General features: G+C 37.6%; 4 protein-coding genes across 4 annotated transcripts; 3 read left to right on the top strand and 1 right to left on the bottom strand.

The window, feature by feature from the left end:
* Positions 1 to 89: 89 nt before the first annotated feature.
* Positions 90 to 3905, top strand: V1514DRAFT_341612 (mono-functional DNA-alkylating methyl methanesulfonate N-term-domain-containing protein; the record flags this gene model as incomplete). Its single annotated transcript, XM_066929064.1, has 7 exons — positions 90 to 382; positions 436 to 621; positions 693 to 784; positions 834 to 2296; positions 2353 to 2603; positions 2658 to 2722; positions 2803 to 3905. The coding sequence occupies 7 exons, from the start codon at positions 90 to 92 to the stop codon at positions 3903 to 3905; spliced, it is 3453 nt and encodes a 1150-aa protein (XP_066784459.1).
* Positions 3906 to 5108: 1203 nt separating this feature from the next.
* On the top strand, positions 5109 to 5926 carry V1514DRAFT_341611 (PUA-like domain-containing protein; the record flags this gene model as incomplete). Its single annotated transcript, XM_066929063.1, has 2 exons — positions 5109 to 5562; positions 5652 to 5926. 2 exons carry the CDS (start codon positions 5109 to 5111, stop codon positions 5924 to 5926), a joined length of 729 nt encoding a protein of 242 aa, XP_066784458.1.
* Positions 5927 to 6959: 1033 nt separating this feature from the next.
* On the bottom strand, positions 6960 to 8445 carry V1514DRAFT_327575 (globin-like protein). The gene has a single exon (XM_066927008.1). It carries the CDS (start codon positions 8313 to 8315, stop codon positions 7062 to 7064), a length of 1254 nt encoding a protein of 417 aa, XP_066784457.1. The 5' UTR covers positions 8316 to 8445; the 3' UTR covers positions 6960 to 7061.
* Positions 8446 to 10110: 1665 nt separating this feature from the next.
* On the top strand, positions 10111 to 12849 carry V1514DRAFT_327570 (catalase-like domain-containing protein). The gene is made up of 3 exons (XM_066927007.1): positions 10111 to 10429; positions 10494 to 10806; positions 10856 to 12849. Exons 1-3 carry the CDS (start codon positions 10196 to 10198, stop codon positions 12547 to 12549), a joined length of 2241 nt encoding a protein of 746 aa, XP_066784456.1. The 5' UTR covers positions 10111 to 10195; the 3' UTR covers positions 12550 to 12849.
* Positions 12850 to 13480: the final 631 nt, after the last annotated feature.

Genomic DNA, 13480 nt, shown 5'->3' with positions numbered 1-13480 from the left:
CATGATTAATAACTGGAATACAGGAATCTTCTATAAAATTAATATCTTTTGACCTTGACTCATCATGCACGTTCAAGGAGTATTACAGCATGGCATTAACAACAAGAATTGTTCAATCCCAAGTTATAAAATTTAATATTGCAAGTTCAAGGCCGAACTTGCGTACAGGAACATCAGACACTCTTGTGTTAGTCAGTGAATCCAGAGATTTGATTTTTATAGTGTATGAATGTGGAATGTTTGTAATGTCCGCAGTAATCGGACTAATGGATCAAGCTGGCATTGTAGACTTGAGCTCAATGAATGATGCGAGTGTTCTAGATAAGGACCCAGCATTCAGACTAAGGTCTTCGTTTGGTAATACGATCCATTCCGATGCAGAGTAAGTATTTTATTTGATCAATATAACATTTCATGACTAATTGAAAATTTTAGGTGCAATGCTATTATCGTTACTTCATATCAGAGTCTGGCAAAACTTTTGGTGCTCTCTAAAGATGGGCAAAGCAGAAAATTAGATTATATGCTTCAAGTGGAAATTGATGGAGTGATCTTGAATGCCAAATTTTTCTTCAAACTCTTTGACCCTGAATATTCTTGTTTCGCAATTTGTTATGTCGAGTAAGTCTTTAAAATATTTTTATTATATAAATAGGTTATTAATCTTTTTTTTTCTGCTATTTTTTTTTTAGTGAAATGCAAAAATGCAAATTAAATGTTTACCAATGGGATTTTCGACTTCGTGAATTTCCAGTAATGATAGATTCTTTGGTGCTTCGTCATGGTATGAAATTATTCGTTAACTACGGGAAAAAAAAATTAACTTGAATAAGACTTATATTCTTTTCCGAGTTTCGTAATTCCACTGGAATCTGGCTCTGACTTGATGATGCTTTTTGTGTTTCCCAAACATTTTGGATTGTACAACTTTCACGTTCGTTCGTCATTACACATTACTAGCACAACGACAGATGCTATTCCCGTAGCATATGAGTATGCACGTGTTGAAGTTGCCACCGATGAATATTGTACTAGATTTTATTTTGCATACGACGATCGTAGCATCATTTCAGTCGATTTTAGGAGCTTCAATTGGATTAATAATTCAACTGATACTTTTTTTAGGAAAGAATTAGCACAACTGGATTTTGATATAGGGACTTGTATGCTAGCAATTAAAGGCAAGAAATATATGGCCATATGTACATGTGGAGATACAAATGGGGGAGTATATGTGTCGGAAAACAGTTCATCTTTAGACAGTTTTGTTACCAGTGACTGGGAAAGACTCGGGGGATTTAATTTTGGGAAACCTGTGTATGACGGCTATATTTTGAGAACTGATAATCCGTCAAAAGACAGATTGTTTTCAATTAGTGGAATTATAAAACCAGGATACAGTGATGGCGAACTTCAAATGGCTTGTCATGGATTAGTGGCTGATTTGTATCAAAAAATTACTGTTAATATTCCGTCAGATTGTGTGCGACTATTTTCATTTCAAACCGGGCAAGAGGACATCATAGTTTATATAAGTTGTATTTTTAGCACTCAAGTCCTTGCTTTAAAAGTGTCACCGCCATACTTGGATGACTATCATCCATTTTTGCCATATGAAGGTTTAAATGCTGAATCGTCAATTCTTTTTGTTTCCAAGACTTTAAACTGCCTATTATTCATTACTTCGAAGAACATTTCATTAGTCCATAATCAGAATGGGGAAATTATTTCATCTATTTCATATTTGGATGGTATTGTTGCAGATTATAATCATGGAACTGCAGCGATTTCAACTAGATTAAACAACCAAGACATTCTTGTTATATATAAAATTTGGAATAATTCAATCATCACTCTGCCGAGGACAAAAACAATTGATGATGGGATCTCTGCAATTAAGATCTTTAGATTGGCAGGACACACTGTTTGTTTGATTGGCACATACAAGCCAGGACTTATTCTTTTTAGAATTGATGAGTACGGCGCAGCTTATGAACGTATGTTTTTTGTTCCTGACAATGTTAACAGCACTGTGCCAAATTCGATCCATGTTATCGAGAGCATAGACGCAGCAGTTGTTTTGGTTGGCTTGCGTAATGGCAACCTATTGAAAATCAAGCTGACTCAAAATTTTAATTTGATTGAGCAAAGTTCGCTGAGCATTGGATCGTTGCCAATTTTTTTGTATGCTACTAGGGATGCAAACGTTTGTTATATTTGGTCCAATTTGATTTGGAGAATGGACCATGAGGCGGACAAGATCGACCTACATGAAGTTATACTTCCTGAAAATATCGTACGCAGTAACATGTTTTGTTTTGATTAAATTTTGTACGACTAATTTGGAGCTAGATGAACGTTATGGCAATATCAGTCGCACCTGATGATAGACTAATATGTGTGACAAACAGCGCAATATCAATATTTAATGTAAACTTGACATTGAGGGATTGTTACAGATCAACAAAGTTTACAGGAATGCCGAAACGTATGGTATATTTAGAAGCAGTAAAAGCATTTGCCATTACTGGTCCAATAAGTGGGCTAGACCATGAAAGTTATCCAATAGCTTCAATTGACTTTGCACTGCTTTCGCCTAATGGGTAAGTCAGTCATGTTAATGCATTATGGACATGATTGAATTACTAATCTATAAGTGATTTAGATTTTTCTTCAGTGGTAGAAAGAACTCCAGGTCGCCAAAATACTTTGGCATTACTCGGTAAGATGAGGAGATTTTATTTTATATGTATATATTGGCTTTATTTTGGTAAGCATTAGTAATTAACAAAGTGAAAATAGAATGGCGTGCTATCGTTGAGTTTCCTCGTTGCTATTTGATTGTTAGTCTGAAATATTTGGACATTAAAGAATCAAATGGCAGCCAAAATTGGATACGTATTTATAAAGTTTTTAGAGAGAGCAATGATGCAAGCATGGTCAAAACGGTCTTGTTACCTTTGAGACTATCGGTTAAAGGGGAAGTATACGCCATGGCGCAACTAAGTGACACTGAGCTAGCTTATTGTTCAGGCCGCCGCGTACACGTTGCAAGACTAAGAATGAATTCTAACACGATTGAGTCATTTGAAAACATATCAACGGCAGATTACAGATTAGAAAGCGCCGGTGTTGCGATATCAGCGTTTAATAACTGGCTTTACGTATCAACTCAACAGGGATCCATAACTGTGCTAAAATACGACAATGGAACACTTGAATATCAAAGTTCAGATTCAGTTGCAAGAAGCATGATCAGCCAAGTATTAATTCCTGAAATAAATGTAGTTATTGGTTCGGATAAAGACAATGCAATATTTGGACTGCGAAAACCTGAAAACAGAGCACAAGCACTTACATACAACAGTATGCAGCCAATGTTCAAAACAGTGCTTCCTAGTCTGGTTTCGAGATTGCGAATTGGTTCGTTTGTGTCAATGGGGGATCAAAATGACCAACAGATTTATTCTTCATTTACTAATAATACAAATTTTCGTGAAAATATGGTCATATGCTTTGCGGTTAATGGTTCAGTATATGGTCTGAGATTTTTAACACAAGAGCAATTTGACAGAATTCAATATTTGTTTCAATTGTTGATTCAAACCGTGGTCCAATATTTTCGACTTAATCAAACGGCAGTTTGGCCGGCGAGCTTTGGCTTACTACCGAAGACAACTGCTGGTCCCGCAGTTGTACTGCTCGAATGTATGCGACACAATAATTTCAATATTGATAATTTTTTATATTCAGAGCCCAAAACCGTTCAATCTCAAATTAATGGAGATGTTGTGGCGGTATTAAATGACTTTGTTTTAAAATTTCATGGCGACATGTCAATTGACAGTGCAGTTTTACGAGACCTGAGGTGGCTCGAACGAATTGTCAGCAGCATTTCCATATGAGACAGATCAACACATCAGACTTGAATTATAAGCAGAAGATTATCCTCAGTGCGCAAAATGCGACAAGCGCTGAACTGTGTAATTGTCGAGGTTGGGGGTTTAATGTACTCATCGTATAATGGTCAAAAAAATACATCGACTATTTTTTTTTTTTTTTTTGAACAAAGAGGCATACAGTTTTTGAATGTTGAAGCGGGCTCGTATAATAATGTTAAATTCTGGTTCGCGATAAAGTTCAAGACCAAACATGTATATACAATGAGATGTAAAGTGGTTTTTGTTTAAAAAAATATAACAAAGTTCATTTCCTATCAGAATGGGGTTGAGAAGTTCATATGGATTGTAACTGTCGGTAATGGTGGCAGGAACGAGGTTAAAATGGTTTGTATGTTAAAATTAACTCCTTCTAAAACTGGCGGTCCTTATCTGTAGGCGGTAGGTGTCAGTAATCATTCTTCATGTGGCGATACTCCGCGAATATGCGGACGCAACAATCTCCTTTCGTGACAATAAAACTTGACTTTGATGGCATTCATTTAAAATAAGAAATAACAATACTAAATAATTGTAGCTAGTTTAACCTGTAAATATAGGCTTAAAGTTGACTAAGCTATACCTGCATTCAGTAATTTTTGAAATTTTTTACCAACTTTGTCTCATATATACTATTCAATATATATTGCTCAGTCTTTAACTGCGTGTCATTTCTATACTGTATTTTCCTTTCCACACATTGAAAACAATTTTAAGTAACCTGCAATTAAATGAGATATGTATTAAATAATTCTTAAATATAAAAATTGGGCTGGCAGCAAAGTTAGGTGTATTCGTCCGAGAGCTCTTCGAGCGTGCGAAATTGAAGGGCCTGTCCAGTGCAAAGTAGGTTCGAGTATCTGCCTAGCAGTGCCGAGACTGCTACTACTAAAAGATACTCCCTATTTAGTGTTCGCCTTTCTCTTGGAGTGTATTTTTTATCCCTGTGTCTCTGATGAGTAGTTGAATTCGTATTGTGACTTGTGAAATGCTGCGTCGAGCACAAGAAATCTCGGTTTGTGAGATTGTTGAAAACTCTAATTGATTTAAAGTAGTCACCTCATAGACGATAATTCGACTTGACCACGATAGGGAAATAAATTACTTCGTATTGTCAAGACAGGCAAAACTATATTAATCATAAAATGATGACACTGGTTCATTAACAGCATGTCCATGTCTAAACGAACACTTCGCTCATCATCAGCTCAACGGCTGAAAAAGCCAAAATTGGAATTGTTATCAGCAGCATCAGTAGCGTCACCATCGCCAACCAAAAAAAAATCAGAGGCAACAGATACTGAATTTATAACACCTACGGTATCTTCAATTTTTATGCTTCTGTCCGAACAATCAATTGATTTAGATGTGTCACGTTCCTATTGGCTATTTAAATCTGAACCTACTCCAAGGTTTCATAACGGCATCAATATTTCATTTTCATTCACGGATCTTAAAAATTCACCAAACTCACGAGCATCATGGGATGGCGTGCGTAATTTTGAAGCTCGAAACGCAATGCGCGACATGAAGCTTGGAGATCTCGGATTTTTTTATCATTCAAATTGTAAAGTCCCAGGGATTGTGGGCATCGTGAAAATCGTTAAGGAAGCGTATGCAGACTGTATTAAGCCTATTAAACAACAAAAACAATATTAAAAAACAGGAAAAAAATACAATGAAGTGCTGACTTTTTTTGATTATGAAATATAGTTCATGCTTGGGATCCGACAAATGCATATTATGATGCCAAGTCCGACAAAGATAATCCGAAATGGTTTATGGTCGACGTCGAATATGTTTGTGAACTTCCACGATTAGTGACACTGGAAGAAATTAAACAAGATGTTAAGCTTTCAAATTCACCATTACAAAAATTGCGTCTTGTTAAGCGGGGCCGCTTATCTGTTTCTAAAGTTGAGAAGTTAGAATGGGACCATATTCTTAAAATGGCTGAAACAGCAACAGAAGATTCGACTGATGCATAAACATGCATAAAAATGCATACATACTAATGGTACAATATTGCTTACAGTTATTGGTATATGTTTACATAAGAATTGGTATCAGAGTTCCAAATGGTCGTCTCTGCATATTGCATTTTAGTTAATTGATTATATATATTTTGAATACAAAAAGTAATAACTATTTACAGAACTTGCACGATAATATGTTTCGGATCAACTCAGATCAACTCAATAATGTACTGCTATTTAAGAAAACACATACAACTGAATGAAATACCAATATTTTAAATCCTACTTATAAAAAAAACCCGACATATCATCACACCGGGCTCTAGTCTTGTTGTGATTGGCGCTAGTCCGGTGGGACTTTTAGTGGCAGCTGTCGCCAAGCACGGTTTTAACAGTGCACATGTTGTTATTGTTGATGTGAACGCTAATAGGCTTAAGTATGTCAAGGAAAGGTCTCAGTTGGAAACTTATCTGTCGGTAAAAGGAAAGACGACTCAGAATGTGGCCGAGGAGTTGATTGATATATTTAATCTAAAAAGCAAACATGGATATGAATACGCTATTGATGTAACCGGTGTTGCATTTTGTATTCAAAGTGGTCTCTACTCTCTTTATCCTGGCGGCTTATTCGTACAAACAGGGATGGGGTGCAGATATTGCTGAACTTCCAATTTCGACAATATGCATTAACGAGATCTCCGTGTCTGATTGCTTTAGGTATAACAGCGGTGATTTCAAGCAACGGTCGATTTTGCGACCCGTCTTGTAAATGTGAAATACCTCAGCTTTTTAATAATACCGTTTATTGACGCAGCTGATTCATTTGAAACAGTACAACGAATGGAAGGCATAAAAACAATCATTAGGGGACTGGAATAATTAAGTTATGCCAGTAAGGTATTAGTTGGTGGTATATGCTCAAGATTTGTATCAATGGAATCGTTTAGCTGGGAAATAATAAAAAATAATTCAATTAGGAAGATGGATGGTATAAAATACCCGCGTGCTGCTGCGTACATCCACTGCAAAAACTATCACTAGTGAATTCACCATCAAATAAATAATAAGTTTAATTAAATAATATTTACAAATATAATTTTACAACATGTCTAACAAATAATTGTAAAAATAATGGAAACGTCACGGCTTAATCAACAGTGGCAATACCACCAGTACCAAACAATTCTAATTTAATTTTATCACCGCTAACATGCAAAGCCTTTAAAGCTTTTTGAACATCGGTCATAAAATTATTCGGGCCACAAATATAATATTCAGTATTGGAATTATCGAGATAAAGGTCGTTGTTAGCAACGAGTTTATTGATCTCAACGTGACCTAAGCGGTCGTAATCCACGCCTTGTTTATCCTCAGCCGACGGATCCGTGGTAAAATATGTTGCTCGCAGACCAGGATACTCGCTCGACAATTTTTTGACATGGTCCTTAAACGCACGAGAACTTGTATTGTGTGAGCCATGTATAAAATGAATTTTGCGATTAGGATTGGGTGCGCTTGACGCCAAGGTGTTCAAAATTGAGATCAATGGAGTCAGACCGACACCTGCAGAAAGCAAGACAACGGGGTGAGCATTTTCACCCTTGGTCAAAAAGAAGTCACCGAAGGGATGCGAAATTCTAACTTTATCGCCTTCTTTGATAAAGTCGTGCAAGATATTTGACACATATCCGGGATGCGCTACAGTGGCTGGGTCAGACGAGCTCAGACCTGCTTCTTTTTTCACTGATATGCGATAGTAGTCGGAATGAGGTCGATCACTAAGTGAGTACTGGCGAGCTTGCAAGTAGTTGAGTTCAGGAACAAAGACCTGTAAAGAAATATACTGACCGGGAAGGAACGTTGGAAGAAGCTTACCATCGACTGGTTTCAGGTAAAAAGAAGTGATCAGATCAGATTCAGCCGTCTTCTTGTCAACAATAAATTCACGCCAATCAATCCAATTGTCGCTCTCGACGTAAAGATCACTTTCACGTTTGATCATGATATTGGCCAATTGCCAATATGCAGCAGCCCAGGCATCGTGAACTTCAGGAGTTAGTGCATCGCCAAGCACCTCCTTCATAGCGGCAAGAAGGAATGTAGCAACGACATCGTACTGCCCAGGTTGCACATAGAGGGACGCATGCTTCTGACAAATTAGCTCAACAGCTGGTGCCAAAACACCCAAGTCATCAATGTAAGTAGCATAAGCAAAAAGAGCACCTGCAAGAGCACGAGGTTGTTGGCCGTTAACTTGATCGACAGTATTAAATATGTTATGGAGTTCGGGGTTGGCTTCGAGTAAGTTCTTATAAAAAACAGTAGTAATAGTTGCACCATGGTCCTTCAAGACCGGCACGGTGGCCTTTATAATCTTGACCTGTTCCGGAGTCAAAGCCATAGTGAATCAAGATGATAGAAAGAGTGATTTTTAATATAGTTTATTTGTAAAACCTGTCCAAATTCAAGAGATGGGGTTTAGCAATGACATTTCCTAGATAATTATATATTTATATTTTTATATTCCAATAAGCCGTAGTATTACATGACGTTAATTAATTGCAGTTACATAGTGGAAACATTCAATTATTGCTCGCCACTCGGACGGAATTGCAAAAATCATACGAGAACTTCCGCGCCCCCCAACTTTAGAGTATCGTGGAATGCGTAAAGTCGGCGACGTGTAAGTTTTACATGTTAATTTTCAAATTGAACTAACTAGTAGATTCAAAAGGTACAAATTTTTTTCCAGTTTGCTAATCTCGTAGTTAATTTTAAAAAAAAAGTAACATATCTAACGCCGCTTAATGAACTGACGCATAAACTCGGGCACGTGCTTGCTAATTACGCCACCTGGCCGTGCAATTATAGCCATTGTTTGATTGGCTGTAGTTTGACTCAGATAAAAAAGTCATTAGCTAGTAACCATTCTCTTGTTCTACGTCGCTTTGTCCATGTCTGTTGTCTTCTGAAATTAAGGATGCACTAAGTATTCACTGGAACACGGTTTCTCAAGCCTGTTATTAAGATCAACATCACTCACAAACGTAGTGAAGTATAATTAATTATTCTTGTGCACCAGGTTTCTCGGTTCGCTCATATTGCGGGCGTGTCGAAATTATATTTTTGTTCTATACACACGATAAAAAACGATTTCCAGAATAACAAGTAACAAATGTCATTCAATACCACATGAATAGCTTTGAGAAGTCACTTCGGCAATTATATCTGCAAAGTATTAAAAGCAATTATGCCCCATCACAAGTATTTCCAACTGTGACAATCGACGTAACATCATACAAATATGCGACCCGAAATATTGAACCAAACTGTATGTATACAATTTTTTTATTTGGCTTCGTTTATACGATATACTGGTACTGGTTATACAATATAAAAACACAAGATTAACTATTTTTTTTTTCATGAGACTTAATTTATTACTAAGCAACAGTAAGAATCAGAGGTGTCGATAGGATCTCTTGTGATGGATGATAAATATCTGCAGAACCATAGAAAATCATTTATGAAAAAGATAGATTTGCAGCTGTTTTTCAATTTTCTCAACTCACAAATTTGACATTTGAATGTCCTACTGCCTTCACTATTTAACTACATCTTGTTCAATGAGCTTTATATCAGCAGCAATAATTTGATTTATTGATTAAGTCAGTTTGTTGCATTTTGTTGTTATAACTCAATGTTTTTTGAAAGAGTGCGCAAGTTGGTGTGTATTTATGTAATGGGACCCAAATTTCTTCGTCGATCTGCTCATGATTTTTGATAATCGTATAAATGAAATTATCATAAGATAAAAATGCTTTTCAAATCTAATTATCGTCTATTGCACAATATATAAATAAACGAATTTATTTAAATGTCAAAATAAAACTGAAATGACCGTGTCGATCTACAATTTAACATCGCCAAATAAAATTTGCTACGTAAAAACTGAATACTAGATGATTAGACAATGAGCAGCTATAGCACAAATTTAATATTGAAAAATTGCAGCGTCCCTCCGTCATACTTGCTATATTTGGGGATTCTGGTTTGATCGACATGACTAGCTTCTTGACTGAATATAACTTCTGCCCTTGACGTCATTCCCACGTATACGCCAGAGTTTCGTCATCCAATACATGACAGAAATATGCCAAAGCGTAAGATTTAAATAATGCATGCGTTCGACTTTTCAGTAATCCAATACTTCTTGACATTGTTTAATAACCAATTTTTTTAATATTCATTTCAAGTAATAATTTTGACAGACAGAAAAAAATGACTTCTACTGCCGCGGATAGCTTACGTAAGGCACAGCAAGGGCCACAGCACGTTGCTTCCATGAACAATAAAATAGCAGATCTAAAGGCCGATACAGTCGACGGCTACTCTAAGCAATCTTTAACTACGGATTATGGTGTGCAGATTAGCAATACCGACAATTGGCTTAAGACAGTGCAAGATGGTCACATTGGCCCATCATTGTTAGAAGATCAGATTGCTAGAGAAAAAGTATGTTATGCGGTGATATTCTCTGAAATAAACCAAAATCTAATTGATCTGAATTATATCTTAGATTCATCGTTTTGATCACGAACGTATTCCAGAGCGAGTCGTTCACGCCCGGGGCACTGGAGCCTTCGGTAACTTCAAACTCCTTAAGAGTGCAGAGGATGTGACGTACGCCGGTGTTTTGACAGATACATCACGGAACACTCCGGTATTTGTCCGTTTCTCTACTGTTCAGGGAAGCAAAGGGAGTGCAGATACAGTCCGTGATGTTAGAGGCTTTGCTACAAAGTTTTACACAGAAGAAGGAAATTGGGATATTGTTGGAAATAATATACCCGTGTTCTTTATCCAAGAAGCCATCAAATTTCCAGATTTTGGTGAGATCATTTCAGCGTTTTTTTTACATTAGGCTAACAAGTTTTTTAGTGCACTCGGTCAAGCCAGAACCACATAACGAAGTACCGCAGGGGCAGACAGCACACAACAACTTTTGGGATTTCGTCTATTTGCAACCTGAAACTACGCATATGTTCATGTGGGCTATGTCGGACCGGGCCATACCCCGATCTTATCGGATGATGCAGGGCTTCGGAGTCAATACATTTGCGCTGATCAACAAAGAAGGCAAAAGACATTTTGTTAAATTTCATTGGATTCCGCATCTTGGTGTGCATTCTCTTGTCTGGGATGAGGCTCTGAAAGTCGCTGGCCAGGATCCCGACTTTCACCGAAAGGACCTAATGGAGGCGATTGATAAAAAGATTTACCCGAAATGGGATTTTGGTATCCAAGTAATACCCGAGGAAAAACAAGACGATTTTGAATTTGATATTTTGGATGCTACAAAGATCTGGCCTGAAAACCTCGTGCCTTTGCGTATAATTGGCGAACTGGAATTGAACCGTAACGTGGATGAATTTTTTTCACAGACAGAACAAGTAGCGTTTTGCACTAGCCATATTGTTCCAGGTATCGATTTCTCGGATGATCCGTTACTTCAAGGACGAAATTTTTCTTATTTTGATACTCAAATCAGCCGACTAGGCGTTAACTGGGAAGAACTTCCTATCAATCGCCCAGTGTGCCCCTTCTTGAACCACAATCGCGACGGCCAGATGCGTCATCGGATCACAAAAGGCACTGTGAATTACTGGCCAAATCGATTTGAGATCGTGGGTCCTTCCACTTCAGAGAAAGGTGGATTAGTTTCTTATTCGCAACCAATTGCAGGTGTCAAGAAACGGGGCTTGAGTGAAAAATTGTGTGAGCATCACAGCCAGGCACAACTATTTTACAATTCCATGACGGAACATGAGAAGGCCCACATTAAAAAAGCTTTCAGTTTTGAACTGGACCACTGTGATGACTCGACAGTCTACGAACGCCTGGCTGGGCATCGATTGGCTGAAATTGATCTTTCCCTTGCTCAAGCAGTTGCAGAATTGGTTGGGGCTCCTATCCCAGATAAGCAACTTAAACCGAACCATAACAAGACAGCGCCGCATTTATCACAGGTAGAGTTACCAGCGAAAAAGATTGGAATCGAAAGCAGGCGGGTTGCGATAATCATTGGCGATGGATATGATCCGGTTTCATTTGCCGGTATCAAGGTAGCCCTTGAGGCGGCAAATGCATTTCCTTTTGTCATTGGAACAAAGCGGGCACCCATATATGCCGATGGGGAGTCTAAGTCAACTTCAAATGGAGTGGTTGCTGATCACTATTACGACGGTCAACGCTCAACATTGTTTGATGCAACATTTATTCCTGGTGGCTCTCATGTGTCGACTTTAAGAAAAAACGGACAGATACGTTACTGGATCGCAGAGACGTTTGGTCATCTCAAGGCATTAGGTGCTACTGGAGAAGCAGCTAATCTTGTGAAAGAATCTCTTGCTAGTGATCTTGGCGTTAATATGGCGATTTCTACAGATCTGAAGCCAATTGAATGGTATGGCGTTGTCACTGTGGGTAGCAAGCAAAAGCCTGAGAGTTTTAGTGAGGGCTCTCAGATTATCAAGGACGATGATAGTTTTGTTGGAAAGTTTTTTTATCAAATTTCTCAGCATCGCAACTATGAGCGTGAATTGGATGGTTTAAGCTCCACGATTGCCTTTTAAGGAATGCTAGCCCATTGTTATGAATTAGAGATATTATAAGCGATAATCCTTGATCATCTTACAAATTCGGAATGGTCAAGTGGTCAAGCCTTCTAGGAATTCAGGATATCATAAGCAAAGGTTAAAGGTTAAGGTCGTTGTAGCAAAGAGGATCTGCTTATTAGTATGACTAAGCAGTATCCATGATAACAAGTGATGACTACAGGAAAGTACACATACAACAATATGTAAACAAATAATTAGTGTCGTGTGATTTGGGACAAGTAATGATGTATCTAACAATGTAATCAAGGTTGCCGTGCCTAACAGTGTAATCAAGGTTGCCGTGCCAGTTAGTTACGGGGCACGCGGGGTAAGGGCGTAATTTTAACTTTCAAAAGTTGTGTTTCATTTCCGCGTTGCATGTGGGGGCACTCAAGTGCCCCCACACTATTAGAGCATTAGGGCATTAGAGTCAGAGTATTGCATTCCATCCATCTGATGATTATGTACTTGATTACACATAAGTAAAATTTTTTTCATTTTTTTCAATTTTTACAGTTTCATTTTCAATTTTGGTTTTTTTACTTTGCTGAAATTTTTTTTAACTTCTAATTGCAATTTTTTCTATTTTTTTTGATATACTTACTGGGTTAAATTATACCACAATTTTTTTAAAATAATTTTTGAATTTTTATTTTCCACTTTTTAAGAATTTTTTTTATCCGTAAAATTTTTTTTAAAATTCTTTTTAACATATTCATTTTCCACGTCCAGATTTTTTTGTACAAATTTTTTTTTCAACAGTATTTTATCTTTGATGTACATGATCAATGAGCATAAAATTTTTTTTAACTGGGGGTCGGGGTCGGGGTCGGGGTCGGGGTCGGGGTCGGGGTCGGGGTCGGGGTCGGGGTCGGGGTCGGGGTCGGGGTCGGGGTCGGGGTCGGGG

Source organism: Lipomyces japonicus, assembly GCF_038497905.1.
Source record: "Lipomyces japonicus strain CBS 7319 unplaced genomic scaffold V1514scaffold_10, whole genome shotgun sequence".
NCBI classification, from domain to species: Eukaryota; Fungi; Ascomycota; class Lipomycetes; order Lipomycetales; family Lipomycetaceae; genus Lipomyces; species Lipomyces japonicus.
This window is presented reverse-complemented; position numbering and strand designations above follow the sequence as displayed.